The sequence below is a fragment of the Pantherophis guttatus genome, chromosome 9 (assembly GCF_059756535.1).
Source record: "Pantherophis guttatus breed Tessera chromosome 9, ASM5975653v1, whole genome shotgun sequence".
Taxonomy (NCBI): Eukaryota; Metazoa; Chordata; class Lepidosauria; order Squamata; family Colubridae; genus Pantherophis; species Pantherophis guttatus.
In genome coordinates, this window is record NC_142071.1 from 27,968,282 (window position 1) to 27,990,659 (window position 22,378).

The following is a 22,378-nucleotide window of genomic DNA, read 5'->3' on the forward strand; positions in this document are numbered from 1 at the left end:
TGTAGTGACTATAGCAAATGTTTCTAACATAGTTATATAAGCATGCTTAGCAAATTAATACTAAAATGGCAATTATTGGATTAATACTAGGGTCAAAATATGGCTATGGAGCTCACTAGTATATTTTCTTTCTCCACTAGCTACTTCAGTGGAGTTATCATGATGACATAGATAAAGGAAAGAAGAATAGTAGTTAATTGCTTTGAGTTCCTTAGTTGAAAGGTGGGATATAAATGTAATACATTCATATTTATACCAAGCAGAATAACTAAAATCCACATATTAAACTAATCAAGACCTCTTATTTTCATTATGATTTTGCTGCTTACTCTGGGGTTAAAACAGAATTTTCCCTCTGTATATACTATAAATCACAAAAGTCTCTCTCTATTCTCATCCTAAAAGTTTCTCACTATTCATTCTCACACTAGTCACCAGTGTGTCAAGGGTTTAATATTTCCCTTATTAAAATACAGGAACAGAAGGCACAATTTTCTGTATTTCACACTTACATGCCGGAGGAAATTATTTCAACATTTGCTATAATTCTTGGTATCCTATTTCTAGAGTTGAAAATTGATCATATCTATTGAAGTTCAATATATTATAAATTATTTAGAACTTAGCTGATTCTTTTCTTCCTCACTTCTCAGGGGAAATCATTAATAATGTACATATAAGCAGTGTTGTAGCACAATCGGGGCATAGTTTTAACACAGATCTCGATTAATTTCAGTTTCTTGAACTCCGTGAGTGAAGACTGGATGGAGTTAAGATTGGGACCAAGGACAATATAATGTTAGCTTAATTGGCTGGCAGACAATTGACTGAAATATCAATAGCAAGAATGCCAAAAATTACTCCAGCTATAGGCAGCTAATGACCTTGTGTATTCAAATCCCTGCTCTTCTGAACAGCAGTGATATAAAGGGGAAAGCTCTATCATGGAAGGACATATTTTATTTCACACAATTAAAAAAAAAAAACCCAACAATCACAGGCAGGATAATCTTTGATTTCAAATTGTTCATTGTCACCTTGATTTTTTTCCCCCCTTCTATAATTTTTGAACAGTAAGAATTTGCATAGAATTGCCATTTAGAAAATAGAAAGTCATGTATGAAAAACCCACATCAACCAAGGGATTTCCTGATTGCTGACCTTGATGATGATGAAGGTTAAATGATGACAATTATCCTCATTTAACCTTCCACGGAGGTAAATTCCTTTTGATCTTCATTCCAACCCAATTTGTGACATTGAAGTCTGAGATCTGAGTTATTCTGTAGGTGTAAAATTATTATTCAAAGGTTTGGGGTTTGTTTTTTCCAGGCAGTCTCATTACTGTTTATAATTTGTTTATAGTTTGTGGAGATGCGTCTTTTAATAAAAGACTTTCGGAAATTCACAGTCTGGCATGGTTATTCTACCATTCTACTGGGGAGAAAGGACAAAAATCACCTTTCCTTACCTCTGTTTAACCCTTTGCTGTACTGGCTTGCTTTCTTAAAAAGCTATTAAGCAAAGCTTTTAAGAAAGAAGCAAGCAAGAAAAAGTCATCGTAAAAATTTATCGTAAAAGTCATCTCTTAAATTTAGTTTGTTAGATGCTTTTTCCCAGTTGTAATTCTTTGATTAGGCCTTCTTTTCATGAACTTGTAGGAAAGACACCAATTTTTCCTCTTTTTCCACTCTCCTCCTTTTCTTACTTACCTGCTGCAAAGCTAGGATCTCTCACCTCAGATGGGTTGATATAATCTCAATGCACCAAAACTAAAGTGGATTATTCTCCCTTTCTAAAAGTAAGTACCATGTTTCCCCAAAAATAAGCCCTGTTCGTATATTTTTTTGAAACCTGAAATAAGCACTTGGCCTTATTTTCGGGGAGATCTTATTATTTTGGGGCGCGTGGAGCAAGATGGGGCTCCTCTTGCTGTCTTACCTGGTTTCCAGCTCTGTCTCCCTAACCCTAACCAGAGGAAATGGTGGGGACCACCTGCGCATGTGGTTAAATATTTTCAGGGAGGGCTTATTTTTGGGGAGGGCTTATTTTCGGGGGGGGGCTTATTTTTTAGTGCATGCACTCAAAAGCTTGATTGGGCTTATTATCCGGGGAGGTCTTATTTTTGGGAAAACATGGTAGCTCTTTTATCAATTTAACAACGTCCATAGGATGGTATAATTTTTTTCAACCTGGCGTAATACGTGTGAGTTTAATTACCTTCTTTTGGTAACGTTTTGCCTTTTTTTTTTCCCACATCCCATACCTCAAATTCCATAGAAGCAATATTCTGAGGAAATGTTTTTCCCCCAGTTTAGCCGAGAGGGCTTTCACCCAGTACCCGTAGAATCTTAGAGACGACAAGTAACAAGGCTGCCGTTGGGCTCGCTCCCAGCCTAAAGCTTTGATACGCTCTCAAGAAGCCGGGATGCCACTTTATTAATTTAAAAATAGTTCAACACTGTGTACAAGTCTCATGTTCTGTAAAATGGAACATTAGCTTCTGTTTCTGGCCATCTCCTCCTGCTTTATTCAGGCTCGCTGCTATTCGTCACCTTCTCCCATTCCAAACTCTCGTCGCTTTGCACGAGGGAATCCGGTCCTGGCCGGACACGAAGACCTTGAAACCTCCGGCATTCGGGGCACACCCGGATGTGAGTGCAACCCCGAGCGACCAGGGCAGCTTCTTGTGCGAGTCTCTGTGCCAGCTGGTCAGGGTCCCCCCCACCACAGAGTTTGCCGTTACTGAGGGTGGGAGTGGTCGCCGTACGGGCTCTTCGGTCTTCTTGTATAATGGGGCGAGTCCGGAGAATAGCCCCTCGCCTTTGACGGGGGTGAAAACTGTCCCTGCAGAGAATGATGCTACGCAATTCGGATGCCATCTCCTGGCAGGCTGATATCTAAGACGGGGTAAAAAAAAAAAAATTAGAATACTAGTGGTTTTTTTTTAAAAAAAAATATTTCAATGTCAGTGGGGAACCACTTAAGAATGGCAGTGTTTTTTTGGGTTAGATTGGGAACTCCTAGAACAACAACTCCAATAAGCCAGTGGTGGATCTGGGGTGAACCAGTAGCGGCAGCGGCGGGAGGCTCCGCTTACCTGACATGTGCATGTGAACGCTCATATGCCCACAAGAGAACTGGTAGCGATGGGTTTTGAAACCTGCCCCTGCAATAACGCAACCAGAAAATTGTACGGATGCAGTGACTTGTAGTTAAGCCTGACTCACTCGAGAGCATTTTTACCTAACGATGCAATAGGAAAAAATAGGCTAAGCCATTGGAAAATAGTTTAATAAATTATAACTAAAATTGTTATAGTTATACTTTAACATATAGTATATTGTTTTAAACTAGAGTGTGAAAGACTATAAATTCCTTTGGGCATAAATACTACATTTCCCCAACTTTCAATATATTTAGGAACTCTGTTCTCCGTTGTACTTTTTTTTTTTTTTTTTTAATTTGATTTATATGCCGCCCTTCTCCGGAGACTCAGGGCGGCTTACAATGTGCTCAGCAATAGCCTTCATCCTTTTGTATGTTTATACAAAGTCAGCTTATTGCCCCCACAACTCGGTCCTCAATTTACCTACCTTAGAAAGGATGGAAGGCTGAGTCAACTTTGAGCCTTGGCGAGATTCGAACCTGCAGTAATTGCAGGCAGCTGGTCTTAATAACCAGCTTAATAACAGGGTGCCTTAGACCACTGTACTACCAAGGCTCTTATGTTGTTCTGAGTGTTGAGCAGGCCTCTGAATATATTGACATATTTGTTCTTACTGTTGAACTCGGATAATTTCCAATCATCGTTTTGGTGAAAAAAGAAGAGTGTGTAATGAAAAAAAAATCTTAGAATTCTTTCAGGGCTACTCTTTCGCTACGATTTAGTCCTGACTAACCTTACTTTCAATTTGTCTGAAAAATAGCTGTTCATCTGAGGAACATTGGCTTTATCATAAAGCCCATTGTCAGGGTTCCAGAAGAACCCAACTCCAATTAAAAACTCTGAAACAGGCATTTTCTCAAAGTTCCCATTTATTAAGAGTAGGTATACTGACACATCTAGGAAAACCTGAACCTGAGAATTCCGGGTTTTCCCTGAGTAAATCAAAACCCAAATCCAGCCCCCATCAATCCATCACATGATCCAATCACCGTCCGTCCCATCTCGAGACACCACTTCAACCACTCCTTCTCCAGATGCAGGAATGCATTTGACCTTGATCGAAAAAAAGAATGCTATTTTGTCTAACTACATTCCCTCTACTAACTTCCCAAGCACAAGAAGGTGGCAGCGTGGAAGCTTCTGGTGTTAATATGGCTTCCAAAGCTGACACCCATCACATTTGGTGGTGTGATGTTATCACCCAGGACAGAAACACCCAAAAAAATTAATTCAGAACAAGAACAGAACTTCCCGAACAGATATTGTTCTTGCTCTGATACAGCTTCGTATGTCCTCAGGGCCATCAATCAATCACACCATTGTTAACAAGGATTTATTTATTTATTATTTATTTATTTATTATTCGTATTTCTATGCCGCCCGCTCTCCGAGGACTCTGGCCGGCTTACACCAAAGACAGTATACTAAATAGCATATTGCCCCCAACAATCTGGGTCCTCATTTTACCCACCTCGGAAGGATGGAAGGCTGAGTCAACCTTGAGCCTGGTGAGATTTGATCCGCTGATCTGCTGAACTAACAGTCAGCTGAAGTAGCTGCAGTACTGCACTCTAACCACTGCGCCACCTTGGCTCTATTCACCTCGGATGAAGGAGGACAACACTTCAAATCAGAGAATAGCCTCAATTTTCCATGATTAAAGGCGCTTAAGAGACCCGTGGAGGTCAAAGCCTACATGACAGATCTACTAGTTATTTGATTTACACATTACCAAGGTTACCTAATATTTTCTTTATTAGATTAGATTAGATTAACAGAGTTGGAAGGGACCTTGTAGGTCATCTAGTCCAACCCCCCTCCCAAGCAGGAAACTCTATACCACTTCTGACAAATGGCAGTCCAATCTCTTCTTGAAAGCCTCCAGTGATGAAGCTCCCACAACTTCCGAAGGCAAGCTGTAGTTTTTTTTACTATTGTAGTGTTATTATACAGACATTAGATGATCTTTTGATGCAGCACCTTTAATCAAATATTACAGCATGCACCTATAACAAAAACTTACTTCCGAATGTTCGGAGTGTCGGAGACTCCACAAGAACTCCAGCATTGCCATAAAAATCGCTACGATTAAACCGCATATCAGGACCACAAAGATTCCACCTATATTCTCCATTCCTAGACCTATCATAAAACACACACACACACACACACAGAAACAAAAATAGCATTAGCACATTGGACTGACGTCTAAGAAGCCACAAATTGCTGCTAGAATCTGCAAGTGATTTGTGCGATCAACTGGAGTGCCTTACATTTTAGTACAAATAAAGCAACATTCTTCATATTTAATGCAGTTGACAATCTTATATAGTTTTGGTAATAATACACATATTTGGTTGAATTGTAATCTTCCGTTATTTAATTATTCGATATTTCAGTATGTTATTTTGATGTCAATCTCCATATTCTAAATACTCCTTTTTTTTTACTACAAATAAAATATTAATAATCGTCTTTGTTGTATCTAAAAGGCTTACATAGTTCTAACAGTAATACACACATTTATATTAAATTATAATCTTTCGTTGTTTATCCCCTTTCTAATTTTTAATTATGCCACTGTTATGTTTAAAAATATTCCCTTCCTAATCACATTTTAATACAGATAAACAAACTCTGGTGCCATACTGTTCATACAATGATATGTTTGTTAAAAAAATAAAAAAACTTGGGCGAAGAAAAACCTGTGAGAAAGTCTCCCACCCATGATTAACACTAAATTAACCCTGGCATATTATGCAAATACGCAACATAATGTAATGGCAGAACAGGATCGTAGCTAGCCTCCTTTGCATGCAAAGTATGAATAAAAGCATTGCCCTAAATAACCCAGCGCATTAAACTAAAGAACAGAGAGTAGCTTGGTAATTTGAGTGCCCAGCAATAACATACTGCAACATACTCATTTTCAGTACTGATGAGTTAATAATATCTGTTAGGAATTCAAACTGAATTCATGAAAACGGAATATTCTTCTGAAAAAAACATTGAAATATATGTATGTTGCAGTCTAGCTGGGTTAGTTCCTACTATCAGAAGAGTTCAAACAGTGAGGATGGCTATTTCTAAAGTAGCATTTCTCAACCTTGGCAACTCTAAGGCAGAGGTCACCAATCTTTTGGACCTCAGGGACCACTAAATTCATAATTTTAAATCCCGCGAACTATTAATACGATGTGCCTAATGACCGGCTGGACGGGTGTGGTTAGGTGGTCATGTGACTGGGTGGGCATGGCCAACTCGATGTCACTCACATCGAGGGGCACCTCACCGGCCTTTACTCACCCCTCCCCTGCCAGCCACTCCTCGCTTCCCTGCCCGGGCTCTTTAGGGCTCCAACAGGAAGCAGTTGTTGGAGCTAAGCAGCCACCACGAGAAAGAGTTGGCAAAACAGCTCAGTTCAAATTGGAACTGACTGAGAAGGAGGCTCAGCAGAAGCACCTCACTGAGGACTAGGAGCATAGGCTTTCCAAGCAGATGGAAGACCTGTGGGAGTGCAAGGACAGATACCGGCGCCTGGAGGCTCAGCGGCCTGAGATGGTCAGCCAGTTCCAGGCCATGATGCAGTCCCACTGGAAGGAGGCCCTCCAGCTCTTTGCCATCAGCGTCTCTTCCCTCCAGCCTTCGCCCAAAGCCCCTCACCAGGAGGTTCTGTGGGTGTGGCTTCATGGGCGTGGCATGACTTCATGGGCGTGTCTTGGTGGGCATGGCAGGGGAAGGATATTGTAAAATCTCCATTCCCACCCCAATCCAGGGAAGGATACTGCAAGATCCCCATTTCCTCCCGATCAGCTGGGACTTGGGAGGCAGAGAATAGACGGGGGCGGGCCCAGTCAGAATTTTTACTACCGGTTCTCCAAACTACTCCAAATTTCCACTACCGGTTCTCCAGGACTGGTCAGAACCTGCTGAAAACCCACCTCTGAAGTCCTGCCTTAGCACTTGGCGACCACAGATGCTCCCCAGGACACGAGTCCCATGTCACACCCACCCCCGGCCATGCCCCTACCCCCAGCCCTCCGAGGTCAAACACAACCCTGATGCGGCCCTCAATGCAATCAAGTTTGACACCCCTGGTCTAGATGCAGCTCCTTCTGCACTGATCCTTCGATTTCTGCAGCTAAGGACCTCCTTGGAAAATAGCTTTAAATGAATGGCAGTGGCGTGATATAGCGCTTGGCATGGTCTTGTTCTTAAGGTTCTACAGTTCTTGTACCTCATTGAGCATTTTCATACGCTGCCTATTACTTCCAACTCTCATAATTCAGCTACGAGTTGCTTTGGGGTATCTTTAGCTCCCGCATGTCGGATTAAGTTCTTTATTTTCCACAGCACAAGATTTTGCCTTTCTCTGTAGATCCTCACTACCTGAGAGAGAAGATGGGTAATTTCATCCTGTTGTCGGGACGGCTTCCTCAGTCATTTTAAGCTATTGCTTCAGAAATCCCGACAATCAGAATATTGGCATGTTTGAGCTCTGTACCGTCGCACAACCATTTGCGAGTTGTTGCTCTTTCTCTCCATAAGCAACGGCTTGTCTTCAGCTGGCAGTCCTCCGATCTAAGGACAATGTTTTCCTCTCCAAATACCTCTTCAATTTCTCTTGAAGAGAATGAAAATGGAAATAATTCTGGACAGACGAGAATGATTCATTCCTCTTCAATGGAGTCGAACAGATGGATTCTGACTCACTCTCTCTTCAGCAGGCCTGTTAGAGAACCGAAACAGCTCCTATTTCGTAGTCAGCTCATGATGCAGTTGAGGAAGCTTTTCCCTGATACGGTATATTCTACCTCTTCTTCAAGAAGTTCATTTCTCTCAAAGGAGTTCTTAGTCCTCCTTTGCAAAACGACCGACCAATTCGGACAGATCATTCTAAATCCTGCTCTTTCTCTTCAAGAAGAGGTATATTCTACTACGTCTTCAAGAAGTTCACTTCTCTCAGAGTTCTTACTCCTCCTTTGCAAAACGACCGACCAATTCAGACAGATCATTCTAAATCCCGCTCTTTCTCTTCAAGAAGAGGTATATTCTACTACGTCTTCAAGAAGTTCACTTCTCTCAGAGTTCTTATTCCTCCTTTGCAAAACGACCGACCAATTCGGACAGATCATTCTAAATCCCGCTCTTTCTCTTCAAATTCTACTACATCTTCAAGGAGTTCACTTCTCTCAGAGTTCTTATTCTTCCTTTGCAAAACGACCGACCAATTTGGACAGATCATTCTAAATCCCGCTCTTTTTCTTCAAGAAGAGGTATATTCTACCTCTTCTTCAAGAAGTTAATTTCTCTCAGAGTTCTTAGTCCTCCTTTGCAAAACGACCGACCAATTCAGACAGATCATTCTAAATCCTGCTCTTTCTCTTCAAGAAGAGGTATATTCTACTACGTCTTCAAGAAGTTCATTTTAATTACATTCGGAGTTGCTTTCTTCCCTCATTTCGCAACAACCCTTCTTCTTCTTCTCCTCTTTCTTTTCCCTCCCTCCTCTCCTACTTTCTCCTTCCTCCTCTCCTACCTACTTCCCCTTTCTTTCCCCCATTCCTCTCTTCTTTCCCCCTACCCTTTCTTCCTCTCCTTTTCCCTTTCTTCCATTCCTCTCCCTTCCTCTCCTCTTCCTACCCTCTCCTCTCTCTTTTCTATCTTCTTTGCTGTGGAATATTCTCCTTGTTTGATATCTGAGCAACTCCGATATTCTAATAATATATACTTTCTTTCAATTTCTTTTCCGATTTATTCTATCTGTCAGTATTATCATCATAATTGTACATTTATTCTTATTATCTTCTTTCTTTTACCCCACCCCCATCCCCCTTTTTCATTTACTCTGGTGTCATCTGGGTTTCTATTTCTTTTTTATCCTCTCCCTCCTTTAACTTTCTATTATCTAAATCATTTATCTATCCTCTTATCTCCAGTGGTTAAGTCAATATTAGCACCAGGACTATTAAGCCAATCGTTGTGATCATAACCATAGATTGTATCTGCTCGTCGCTTGTAATGGGAGAGCTACTCTTCTAGCTTCCTGATAATTTCAACTTCAAGAAGATCACTAGTAATGCACACTTTGCTAATGGCGCCAGCATCTCTGTATTCCCTGACACATCATTGTCCACAGCTTCACTTACATAATGCTCTTGATGAATGTCTCTACCGTAGAGACAGGGTTAGTTGTCTCAGAAGAGGGTACGGTGGCAGACAAATAGTAGTTGCTCAAAAGTGGCATCCAGCTTGGCAAGCAGTGGCAACTGCTATTGGATGGTCAATGCAAGAGACTGGGTCTGAGGACTAACAGATTTAACAGAACTGGAAGGGACTTTGTAAATCATCTAGTCCAAACTTCTGCCCAAGCAGGAGACCCTACACCATTTCTGACAAATGGCAATCCAATCTCTTCTTGAAATCCTCCGGTGATGAGGCTCCCACAACTTCCAAAGGCAACTTCTGTTCCATGGGTTGATTGTTCTGTCAGAAAATTTCTCCTTATTTCTAGATGGAATGTCTCCTTGACCAGTTTCCATCCATTATTCCTTTTCTAAAGCACCTTCAGGTGCTTTAGAAAATAGCTTGACCCCCTTCTCTCTGTGGCAGCCCTCCAAATATTGGAAGACTGCTATCATGTCTCCCCTGGTCCTTCTCTTCACTAGACTAGCTATGCTCAGTTCCATCATATGTTTTAGCCTCCGGTCCCCTAATCATCCTGGTTGCTCTTCTCTGCACTTTTTCTAGAGTCTCAACATCTTTTTTTATAGTTTGGTGACCAAAACTGGATGCAGTATTCTAGGTGTGGTCTTTACTGGGACTGGCGGTGATTGACAGTGCAACCTTTCTCTCTGCTGGTTGACAAGTGAGATACAGGCTTTTCATGATATCATACAGCCACCACGGCAACAGGTCAACCTCAATAGGCAACTATGGTGGTGGCATATTTGCCAGCAGCCCTTCCTTGGGGTTTCCTGAACTGTAACAGTTGCATGATTTAAATCAGGGGTCTCTCCAACCTTGGCAACTTTAAGACTTGTGGACTTCAGCTCCCAGAATTCTACATGTAAATCATTTGGCAAATCATTTCTCTCTACAGATATATATACCTAAAGAAATAACAGATGGAACAGAGATGGTCAAATAAACAACTAAGTCAAATATCTTGCCTAGGGCAACATTAGAAATTTAGCAAACAGGAGAGCAAATATTTCAACATGAAGATAACACGTTAAATAAAATGACAAAACCAGAACAATAGGCAAGAATAATAATGGAAAAGAGCCCATATTTTGATCCCTGTTAACACGATGCCGCAATTAAGAAGCTTGCTCCTGGGGAGGAAAGCTATGGCAAATCTAGACAGCATACTAAAAAGCAGACATCACCCTGCCAACAAAAGTGTGTATAGTCAAGGCTATGGTTTTCCCAGTTGCAATGTATGACTGTGAAAGTTGGACTCTACGAAAGGCTGAGTGCCAAAGAATGGAGGCCTTTGAACTCTGGTGCTGGAGAAGACTCCTGCGAGTCCCGTAGATTGCAAGGCGATCCAACCAGTCAGTCCTAGAGGAGATCAACCCTGACTGCTCTTGAGAAGGCCAGATCCTGAAGAGGAAACTCAAATACTCTGGCCACCTAATGAGAAGGAAGGACTCCCTGGAGAAGAGCCGAATGCTGGGAAGGATTGAGGGCAAAAGAAGAAGGGGACGGCAGAGAATGAGGTGGCTGGATGGAGTCACTGAAGCAGTAGGCATGAGCTTAAATGGACTCCAGGAGATGGTAGAGGACAGGAATGCCTGGAGGAACATCATCCATGAGGTTGCGATGGGTTGGACACGACTTCGCAACTAACAACAACAACAAAAATGGAAAACTGAAATTCTACTTGATACAAGAAGTAAAGGCTTGAATCAATGAGAGAGTGAAGGCAAAACTTTGGAATTTCTGTTACACTTTTGAGTGAGGCTTCATATGGTTTATTTATTATTATCTATTTATTTTATTAGTCATATTTCTATGCCGCCCACTCTCTTAGGACTCTGGGAGGCTTACACCAAAGACAGTATACTAAATAGCATATTGCCCCCAACAATCTGGGTCCTCATTTTACCCACCTCGGAAGGATGGAAGGCTGAGTCAACCTTGAGCCAGTGAGATTTGATACGCTGATCTGCTGAACTAGCAGTCAGCTGAAGTAGCTGCAGTACTGCACCCTAACCACTGCGCCACCTCGGCTCTTAAATGTGGTTGCTTCACATATATCTGGATAGATGGATTCATAGGTATTTCGTCCCTCTTGATGAACATCAAAAATAACTTTTGAGATTTTAGGCAACAAAAGACTTTTTCTATACAGTTAATCAGTGTAATTTTTTTTTGTGCCAAGGATGCCTTTGGTAAATGGGCATCCATGTAAATAGATAAAATAAACAAATGCCATTACATCTACCAAGGTCAAGCCCGCACAAAGAATTGGAGATGTTCTGTGTGCTTTGAATGGTTTCACAGTCATTCTTGAGTTCATCCGATGAAATAATGATTTCCTTTCTCGAATAAAATGCATTGAATTATACGCAACTCCTATCTCATGCCCTTTATTAGCCCGCTCTGGTTTAAAACCAAAGTCTAGATTAACCTTGCTGAGACCAAAGCAAGCATATATCTGTATCTATAATTCTTACTGGAGGCAACGGACCTTTGGCTGCGAATGTTTATTACTGGGACTTGGATAGACTTCACTTGATTGAGCAGGAGACTGACTCACAAATGATGTGTTAGCTTGTATCAGAGCTGCCGAGTACAATTCTTAATCAATTCAGACACCTATAAAAGTTGCCTTGCTCCTCCTGAGCAGTAAATCAAAATGTGAGAATCAAAAGATTTATTGACAGTCCCGCAGGCTTTTTTTAAAAGAAAGCCTCACCATTCCTCCTTGTAAATCATTGTCCAGTTGTTTTATTTGCCAAGGTTGATGGTCATATCTCTTGGTGTCTGCCCAAGGTGCTTTCAGGTGTTCAAATCAGAATTTCCTCCAATCACGTAGCAAATCACGGTGGCAGAAGCAGCGATTCTTCTGCAAAGGTGCCCATTAAACGTCCGTGCCCTCCAAGAAGGGAATTTGACACCCGTAGAATAAGTCATTAAGGTAAAGGTTCCCTTCGCACATATGTGCTAGTCCTGGAGTCAGCAACCTGCGGCTCCGGAGCCAAATGCGGCTCTTTGGGCCCTCTGCTGTGGCTCCCTGTCAGGTGATCCCACCACTGGCTGGCCCCGCCCCTCGCCCTCCCCTCCCAGTCACTCCTCACCTGGCCTGAGAAGGTAAGGGTGACGGCGGGGGATGGAGAAGCAGGGCAGAGACAGTGAGATACAGAGAGAGGAGGAGAGAGAGAGATACATAGAGAAAGTGGGAGGGAGGGGTGGGAGAGAGGGAGGGAGGGAGGGAAGAGAGATATGTCAAAAGAATTTTGTGGTTCCCGGTGTTTTTTAACAACTGGTTCTCTGCCCTAATGACCAGCTGGGTAGGCGTGGCTTGAGGGGGTCATGTGACTGGTGGAAGTGAGTGACATCAAGTTGGCCACACCCACCCAGGTTTTGTGGCTCCCGGTGTTTTTTTTTTCTGTGGGAAACGGGTCCAAATGGCTCTTTGAGTATTTAAGGTTGTAGACCCCTATGCTAGTTGCTCCTGACTCTAGGGGACGGTGCTCATCTCCGATTCGAACCGCTGAACTGCCGACCTTTCCATCGACAAGCTCAGCGTCTTAACCACTGAGCCACCCCCCCCGAATAAGTCATTACAACTCCTGAAAGCTTAGGTAGAATCTCCCATCAGTTGCCTCTAAGTGGATATTTGAAACGTCGCACACCACACCCCAAATCGAAAAGGCTTTTCCATTTTTCATCCCTAAACAATGCTATTTTAACAATTTTTTTTGCACTTAAAAGCAAAAGACGTGGTTTCTAATTCTCCCATGGGGTAACACACAGCAACTCTGAAGGTTTTTTTTGTCTCCTGCCAGAATTTCTCTATTCCAGGCTGGAGGGTTTGTGGGTTTCATAACACACCACTTGTACTGTGGTACACTAAAACGACAATTGCCCCGAGACCCCTTGCTCACACAAGAATGAGCCCCTAACCACTTCTGCTGACTGACTGAGCTTGTTCTCATTTGCAGAGGGGCGGGGGGTGTTTCTATTTATTGACGGGTCCCTCCTCTCCTCCTCCTCCTCCTCTCCTCCCTCACAGGAGTCTATTTGATAATTTACCCGCTTATTTTTGATCCTTTGAAGCTTAGTTATGTGTTTCAGATGTCAAGATAAAGCAATTAGCGCCCTCCCTGTTCTCTGGATCTCTGAGGCTGAGAAACAGTTAAAAATGCTCTTGGAACATAATCTTGTCTCTGCAGAATTGGCCTGGAATTTCCACGGGAGAGTAAGAATTTTAAAAGCAAGGCGCTGAACTTTCATGAAGAAATAACATGTATTTGAATAAAAATCAAATCAACGTAAAGACACACACAGAGGCAATCGGAGATTTACACACACAGAGGGAGGGAGAGATTATAAGCCATGGATGTAAAGAACCAATTTCCTTTCAGAATTGCTTCTAAGATGCCTTCCTTCCTTCCTTCCCACTCCCCGCCCCCCCGGGTAAAACATAGATTTGAAGCAAAAATGGTTTGCAAACATCTACTTTCCTTTATTAACTGTCCAACATGCAGAACACAAATTCTTTGCCGGGTGAAAAATACAGACTGTTATTCTGTTTGCTTCTGCTCCGTGCTTATTTTTTTTTTCTCTAAACCAGCATAAATGCATCAGTGGTGGGATTCAATTTTTTTTTACTACTGGTTCTGTGGGCGTGGTTTGTTGGGCGTGGCTTGTTGGGCATGGCAGGGGAAGGATACTGTAAAATCTCCATTCCCTCCCCACTCCAGGGGAAGGATACTGCAAAATCCCCATTTCCTCTCGATCATCTGGGACTCGGGAGGCAGAGAATAGATGGGGGTGGGGCCAGTCAGAGGTGGTATTTACCGCTCTCTGAACTACTCAAAATTTCCGCTACCGGTTCTCCAGAACTGGTCAGAACCTGCTGAATACCGCCTCTGAAATGCATGCTATATAAACCTAGGAGTCTAAGGGCCTTATGGCTTATTTGGTTTTATCGTGCGCACTGACGACGTCTCCTCGAATGGTGACGAAACGTTTGCAACCAAACTGCCAAGTTCGGAGCTCAGCCCAACAGCCCAACTACCAACCCGAGCTCCTTATATTCAAATACATTTCGGAGAAGGTTTTGGTTACTTACCCTTGGCTCGGTGGTCTTCTTCTTTAGGACACTGTCCGCCCTCCCACCATTTTCGTTTCAGGATTTCCAGACGGTTAGTCTCCTGCAGCTGGAGAATGGCCAAGTCAAACTCATCACGGAAAAGAGAACCTGTAAAGCCAAGGGGGCAAATCAAAAACCGAAAGAATAAGCAGCTATTCTATTTATTCTGTCTCGGTTTTTTTTTCCATTTATGTCCGTTTCTTTTTTGTGAAACATCGCAAGAAATCTTGAACGTCAGGCAAAATAAAATCTTTTAAAATGTATTCTTGCCTGAGTCTTTAAAGTTACAACGGGAGAAGCTGTTCTAAAACACTCTTGATGTACCCTCCAAAGCTGTAGCCACGTTCCAGAAGAACAAAGGTATTTTCTACATTTCCCAAAAGTCTTAATTTATTCATTGCTGAAACTTAGAAATCTTTCGTATTACGGAAAATGTATTTTCCACAATACGTTCTCATAGTTACATTGCTCTGAATGTATTCCTAGCTTGTTTCCCTGAAAATAAGACCTTCCCGGATAATAAGCCCAATCGGGCTTTTGAGTACATGCACTAAAATAACTCCCCCCCAAAAAATAAGCCCTCCCCGAAAATATTTAACCGCATGTGCAGCTGGTCCCTGCCATTTCCTCTGGTTAAGGTTAGGGAGACAGAGCTGGAAATCAGGTAAGATGGCAAGAGGAGCCCCGTCTTGCTCCAGGCGCCCCAAAATAATAAGACCTCCCCAAAAATAAAGCCAAGCGCTTATTTCAGGGTTCCAAAAAAATATAAAACAGAGTCTTATTTTTGGGGAAACACGGTATTTCTCCCTCTTCCTACAATAAAACCAGTGCATACAAGACTAGGTAGGTTCAGTTTCTCATATGGGTTATTTCTTATCTTAGAGGTTCTTAGAGGTTCCTGACTATTGGGGGCGAATCGCTGGCCCACACGGAGAGGGCTCGCAACTTGGGCGTCCTCCTGGATTCATGGCTGTCTTTAGAAGAGCATTTGACGACCGTGACCGGGAGGATTTTTCATCAGGTCCGCCTGATTCATCAGTTGCGTCTCTTTTTAGATCAGGACTCCTTACGCACAGTCACTCATGCCCTTGTCATCTCCTGCCTGGACTATTGCAACGCTCTCTACATGGGGCTCCCCTTGAGGAGCACTCGGAGGCTTCAACTGGCGCAGAGTGCGGCCGCGCGGGTGGTAATGGGAGCGACGTGGCATTCCCATGTAACACCTCTCCTGCGCAAGCTGCACTGGCTCCTGGTAGTCTTCCGGGTGCGCTTCAAGGTTTTGGTTACCACCTTTAGAGCGCTCCATGGCTTAGGACCTGGTTATTTACGGGACCGCCTGCTACCACCAATAGCCTCCCACCGGCCGGTACACTCTCATAGAGAGGGGCTCCTCCGGGTGCCGTTGGCCAAACAATGTCGACTGGCGGCCCCCAGGGTGACGGCCTTCTCTATGGGGGCACCTATTATCTGGAATGAGCTCCCCCCAGAGATACGGAGGATCCTGGATCTGCGCACCTTCCGTCGCGCTCTCAAGACTTTTTTATTCCATCAAGCTGGCCTGGCCTAAATCTCTCCCCTTTAAAATGTAAATTTTAATTTGTTTTTAAAATTATAGGGTGTTTTAAATTTGTCTCGGCCGAATTGGTTTTATTCTGTTTTTAAATGTTGTATTTATGTGTTTTATTCTGTGGCTGTTCCTTCGGGAGTAGGGCGGTATACAAATCCAATAAATGATTAAATGAATGAAATGAATGAAAGAGATTTGTTCAGCAAGCAAAGCCATCAGACAATTCAGTGTGGGTTAGGAATAACTTGACCAAATTCTTTTCAGGGCCGAGGTCCCTGCGTGAAACGGCTTCTGATGTTTTATGAATCTGTAGGATCTATTCATGCCCTGAACCTCTGCAGACAGCTGAGAATAACTAGAATTTCACTTCGCTGCCTACCGACTGGCATGCCAATCCCGTAGCCCTTGGTGTCCAGAAGGCCCCCGACCTGGGTGAGGTTGCAATTGCGCTGGCGGTAATACTCGTTCATGGTGGACTCCAGCAGGAAAGCATAGTTAGAATTGAGCACGCGTGCGATGCCTTCTTCCGTGCTTTTAACAAAGACGCTCGGCTGCTTAGAATACATGTAGTTCCACATTCTCTGATACGTCTGGTACCGTGAGTTCTTAACAAAACAAAAGAATAAAGGTAAGACTAACCCAGCGATCGATTGGATAGAACTTTTAACAGTGCCAGAGATGGGCTTTATTATTTATTTATCTCAGACCCCTCACATCCTGGACATAAATTGTTTCGACTTCTACCCTCAAAACGGCGCTATAGGGCACTGCACACCAGAACAACTAGACACAAGGACAGTAGTTTCCTGCATGCCATCACTCTGCTAAACAACTAATTTACTAAGACTGTATTACTATTATTATTCTCATCCTTCCTGTTACCTATCTCCTCCTGTTTATGACTCTAACCTTGTTGCTTGTATCTTTACGATTGATATTGTTTTATTCAGTTTCCTAGTATGATTTGATTGCTTATTTAGTATCCTATGGCTATCACTGAGTGTTGTATCTTATGATTCTTGATGAATGTATTTTTTTTATGTACACTAAGAGCATATGCACCAAAGACAAATTCCAAAGACACAAAAAGTGTGTCCAATCACACTTGGCCAATAAAGAATTCTATTCTATTCTATTCTATTCTATTCTAGTCTAGTCTAGTCTAGTCTAGTCTTATTATTTTTGTCATCTATTCTATTCTATTCTATTCTACTCTAGTCTAGTCTAGTCTAGTCTAGTCTAGTCTAGTCTAGTCTATTCTATTCTACTCTAGTCTAGTCTAGTCTAGTCTAGTCTTATTATTTTTGTCATCTATTCTATTCTATTCTATTCTACTCTAGTCTAGTCTAGTCTATTCTATTCTACTCTAGTCTAGTCTAGTCTAGTCTAGTCTTATTATTTTTGTCATCTATTCTATTCTATTCTATTCTACTCTAGTCTAGTCTAGTCTAGTCTAGTCTAGTCTAGTCTATTCTATTCTATTCTACTCTAGTCTAGTCTAGTCTAGTCTAGTCTAGTCTAGTCTTATTATTTTTGTCATCTATTCTATTCTATTCTATTCTAGTCTAGTCTAGTCTAGTCTAGTTGTCAACTTGCAAAGCTTCACACTAGTCTTATTATTTTTGTCATTATTCTATTCTATTCTATTCTATTCTATTCTATTCTATTCTATTCTATTCTATTCTATTCTATTGGAAATGGAGATTTTGCAGTATCCTTCCCCTGCCATGCCCACCAAGCCACGCCCACAGAACCGGTAGTAAAAAAAAATTTGAATTCCACCACTGGCTTACTTGGAAAAATGTCATGCTGGAGCCGCCGTGGATTGTTCCGTACTCGATAGCTGTCTGGTCAGCCAGATCGTCGACGGATTCAATGGGCACTTCCATGCGCTGCACGGTGAGAAAAGCCGCCAGGTTAGCCGTATAGGAGGAGATGATGATCAAGGTAAAAGCCCACCTTGAGTGGAAGAAAAGGAAGCAAGAGACAGAATGGAAACGATCTGGGCTTTGCAACTTAAGAGTGATCCTTTCCCTTCTGAATGGCGCTAAACGTCCACGACTACCTAAGAAGTCAATATTTCAAGAACTGGTTGGATTAAGTAGAAAAAAGCCTTAATCTGTGCAAAATAAGGGCACATGTTCTAGATGTCAGCATTCCAAGTAATGCACCCATAGAAAGCAGAACTCCGGGGCAGGTAGATTCCTCAAAGAACAATTTATTGGGTACATCACATTGGCACAACTGGTGAAAAACTTTCTCTGAAAGTTCACCTACTTAAAAAAATGAAAATTCCCCCTTTTCCCCAAGTCATCAGTCACATTGTCCAATAGAGGTGCTGGCTGGTTGCTTGGTTACTCTACTCCTCCTCTTTCCAGCCACCTCTTGAAATGTCCTTGGTTCCCACAGGAAAACTTTCTTTTTTGACTATAAAACCCCAGCTATCTATTCCCCCCACCCTCCCTGTCTTGTGGCAACCCTGAAGCCGTAAAGATGGCCTCAGCCAAGTTCGCTTCCAGGTTGACGCTAGAATCAATGGACATCTTATAAAGCAACCTTTTGGGACTGGGTTCCTTCCAGATGTGCAGAAAGAGCAACCCAGAATTCTCACCATTCTGGCTGAAGGCCAGGAATTGAGATGCAATCTTCAAACATCTGGAAGAGGAATTAATGTTGCTCATCTAATGCTACTTCCTCTGCACATCAGAAGCTGATAAGGGCAGAGATGGGCTGCGGGGGGTTTCCAGGGGTTCGGGAGAACTTCTAGCTAAGATTCTGTGCAATTCGGAGAACCCCCCCAAATCCCACTCTTGGCTGGCCCCACCAATCCTGCCTATCCTAGGAGTCCCCATGCCAGGGGTGGGTTCTAATTTTTTTTACTACCGGTTCTGTGGGCGTGGCTTATTTTGTGGGTGTGGCTCGGAGGTCATGTGACTAGGTGGGCGTGGCTAGCTGGTCAGAGTCATTTCTGGAAGGTCCTCGCACTTACGACCAGTCCTCGCACTTACGACCCAACTCATTTGTTTGCTTTTAACACTGATCAGCTGTAGGACGGCCCTTTGAAGCCCCGCGACAAGAGTTTAAACAGTTTTTTTTCCCCTCTAGTCATCAGCTGGGACTCAGGAGGCAGCAATAGATTGGGGGTGGGACCAAATAAAAGGTAAGAATAATGTGGGGGGGTGGGAGGGCGGGGGGGGGAGAACCGGTTCGGTGACGTCATATCGTCACTGCTACCGGCTTGACCGAACCGGACCGAACTGGGAGGAACCCACCACTGCCCCACGCGGCCTGTTTTGGATGCAGGTAAGTACAGGGCACGCGCGGAGGCTCAGGGAGAGCAAAAAATGGGCCTACCAGAAGTTTGGGGCCTGTTTCCGGCCTTCAGAGAGCCTCCGGAGCCAGGGGAGGCCATTTTTCCCCTCCCAGAGGCTCGAGGAAAGCCTCCGGAGCCCGGGGAGGGCAAAAACGCCCCCCCTGCCATGGTGCAGGAGGCCGATTAGGCCACGCCCACCATGGCCACGCCCACCCAGCAACCAGGCAGAGAACCCCTTGCTAAAATTTTTGAAGCCCAACCCTGGATAAGGGTAGGATTGGATACAGAAGGCAGATTGCAAGATTTGTTTCTTCTACCAGTGGGATCGTTGGATCCCAAATTATTATTGCACATAAACTATTTTGTTATTAAAGTTTCAAGATGTTTCTGACTTTTTTTTTTTTTTTAATCAACGAAACCCAAGGGCATTACAGAACAAACGGTTGTGGAGATTAAGTTTTACATAGCTACTGGAATAGAGAGATATTGTATACTACCTAAGAGCTAGAAAGCCATGTCATAGAGAAATTTCGTGTTTTCTTTCTTAGAAGGAAAGCCTGTTTATATCTATCTCTTTTTTTTACCCTCAGCTGCTCAGAGATTCCCGAGATTCAATCTGCAACTAAGAGCAAAAACATTAATGCCAACAAACTCCGGAGGGTATACCAAATTTATCATCAGATTTCATGCTAGCATGGGGAACTAATAGCTTTGTTTAGAATTTAATTCAAACAAATCTTGAAGGATTATGGAAAATGGGTTCACTTAATCTTTGGGAAATATGAGTATATAAAGCTTCTCCAAATGTATTAACATGGGAATATCTGGACTTAGAGTGCCATTAAGTGTCTCAGTTGCTATTGCATCGGATGGCTTCTCTATTATTTGAGGTTGGCTAGTCTAGAGAGAAGAAGGACTAGTGGGGGACATAACAGCAGTAATCCAGTATTTGAGAGGCTGCCACAAAAGAAGAGGGGGTCAAGCTATTCTCCAAAGAACCTGAGGACAGGACAAGAAACAATCAGGGGTGGGATTCAAAACTTTTAGTAACTTGTTCTCCGCCTGTTTGCTGGGTGGGCGTGGCCATGGTGGGTGTGGCCTACTCGGCCTCCTGAGCTATGGCAGGGAGGGCATTTTCACCCTCCCCAAGCTCCAGAGGCTTTTCTTGAGCCTCTGAGAGGGCAAAAATGGCCTCCCACCTCCGGAGGCCGGAAACTGTCCAATTCCAGACTTCTGGAACTTCCAGGAGGCCCGTTTTTCGCCCTCCCAGAGCCTCCGCACAGGTGCTGCAGTTACCTGGCATCCAAAACAGGCCGTGTGGAGACTCCTGGGAGGGGCGGGGTGGGGTGGGAGGGGCCAGCCAGTCCTTGCAACTACCAGTTTGGAGAATCAGATGTAAAATTAATATCTGATTTGCCCGAACTGGTCTGAACCGGCTGAATCCCACTCCTGGAAACAATGGACGGAAAGTAATCAAGGAGAGAAGCAACCTGGAATTAAGGAGAAACTTCCTAACTGTGAGAACAATTAACCAGGGGGAACTGCTTGCCACCAGAGGTTGTGGATGCTTCATCACTGGTGGTTTTAAAGAAAACAGTGGACAGTCACTTCTCTGAAATGGTACAAGGCAGAGGTGGGTTTCAGCAGGTTCTGACCAGTTCTGGAGAACCGGTAGCGGAAATTTTGAGAACCGGTAGTAAAAATTCTGACTGGCCCCACCCCCATCTATTCTCTGCCTCCCGAGTCCCAGCTGATTGGGAGGAAATGGGGATTTTGCAGTATCCTTCCCCTGGATTGGGGTGGGAATGGAGATTTTACAATATCCTTCCCCTGCCACACCCACCAAGCCACGCCCATGAAGCCATGACACACCCACCAAGCCACACCCACAGAACCGGTAGTAAAAAAATTTTTGAAACCCACCACTAGTACAGGATCTTCTGCTTGAGCAGGGGTTTGGACTACAAGACCTCCAAGGTCCCTTCCCGCTCTATTCTGATGGTCTCTCACCCCACAATAATCCATGTCCATAACATTCTATGGAACCACCTCAAGAAGAAACGTGATTTTTAAAAAAATTTTCATTTTCTTACCAAACTCCACTGACGCAGCGGGTAGACAAAGCTCGGGGAGCGATCGTGGATCCCTGTTGCATGAATCCGCCAACCGGAAACCACAGGCTGTTGCCCAGAGAATACTGATTTACCAGAAGATTGCATCGGCCTTGGGAACAGGGATGGGGGCTGTACCACTCGTAGGGTGTCAATCTGCGGCATCAAAACACAACGCATCCGGTTACACTGGCCTGCAAACACAGGGCGCCATCGAAGCAGGGACGCCGAGAGTGCTGGAACAAGACGAATACGGACCCTCTGCGCATGCGTGGCCGAGACCCGAAGACCATTTCTGTCAGGGTTCCAGAAAACCTACCCCAGCTCCAAGTAAAGACTCTGAAGCAAGCATTTTCCAAGTTCTATTTACTAGAATAGGTAAACTGAACATCTGGGAAAACCTGGACCTCTCAGATTCGGGTTTTCCCTCAGTAAATCAAAACCCCCCAAACCATCCCCTCACTCCTCAGTCGATCACATGCTCCAATCAACCACCGTCCCATCTCGAGACATCACTCCGACCACTCCTTCTCCAGATGCAGGATCGCCCTGGCCTTGACCGATAGGAAGAATGCTATTATATCTACAGACAATCCCTCTACTAAATACCCCCTGCCGACTTTCTCACACATGAGAAGGGGGCAGCATGGAAGCTTCCTGCCTAATATGGCTTCCAACGCTGACAATTTCCACACAAATTAAGTGTGTTCTTAATTAACATTAAGAATAAAAGATAAAGAGGAATCGGTGTATTTCAAGACATGGGGACGAATTTATGCTTGGTTAGGAAAAAAAATATGAATGAATGAATGAATGAAAGAGTAGAGATGAATAAATCAGAAAAGAAAAAAAAAAGAAAAGGAGAGAAAAGACAAAGTAGGAATAGAAA

General features: G+C 43.4%; 1 protein-coding gene across 2 annotated transcripts in view; it reads right to left on the bottom strand.

The window, feature by feature from the left end:
* Positions 1 to 2,374: 2,374 nt before the first annotated feature.
* The window catches only part of GRIK4 (glutamate ionotropic receptor kainate type subunit 4), a 409,943-nt gene continuing 389,939 nt past the window's right edge, over positions 2,375 to 22,378 (bottom strand). For both annotated transcript variants that reach the window (XM_087875700.1, XM_060683210.2), the window contains 6 exons: positions 21,472 to 21,645; positions 17,859 to 18,024; positions 16,445 to 16,670; positions 14,478 to 14,606; positions 5,193 to 5,311; positions 2,375 to 2,900 (listed from right to left, as the gene is read on the bottom strand). In XM_087875700.1, the coding sequence (XP_087731826.1) occupies positions 2,529 to 2,900; positions 5,193 to 5,311; positions 14,478 to 14,606; positions 16,445 to 16,670; positions 17,859 to 18,024; positions 21,472 to 21,645 (1,186 nt within the window). In that variant the 3' untranslated portion in view covers positions 2,375 to 2,528. The remainder of the gene's footprint in view (positions 2,901 to 5,192; positions 5,312 to 14,477; positions 14,607 to 16,444; positions 16,671 to 17,858; positions 18,025 to 21,471; positions 21,646 to 22,378) is intronic.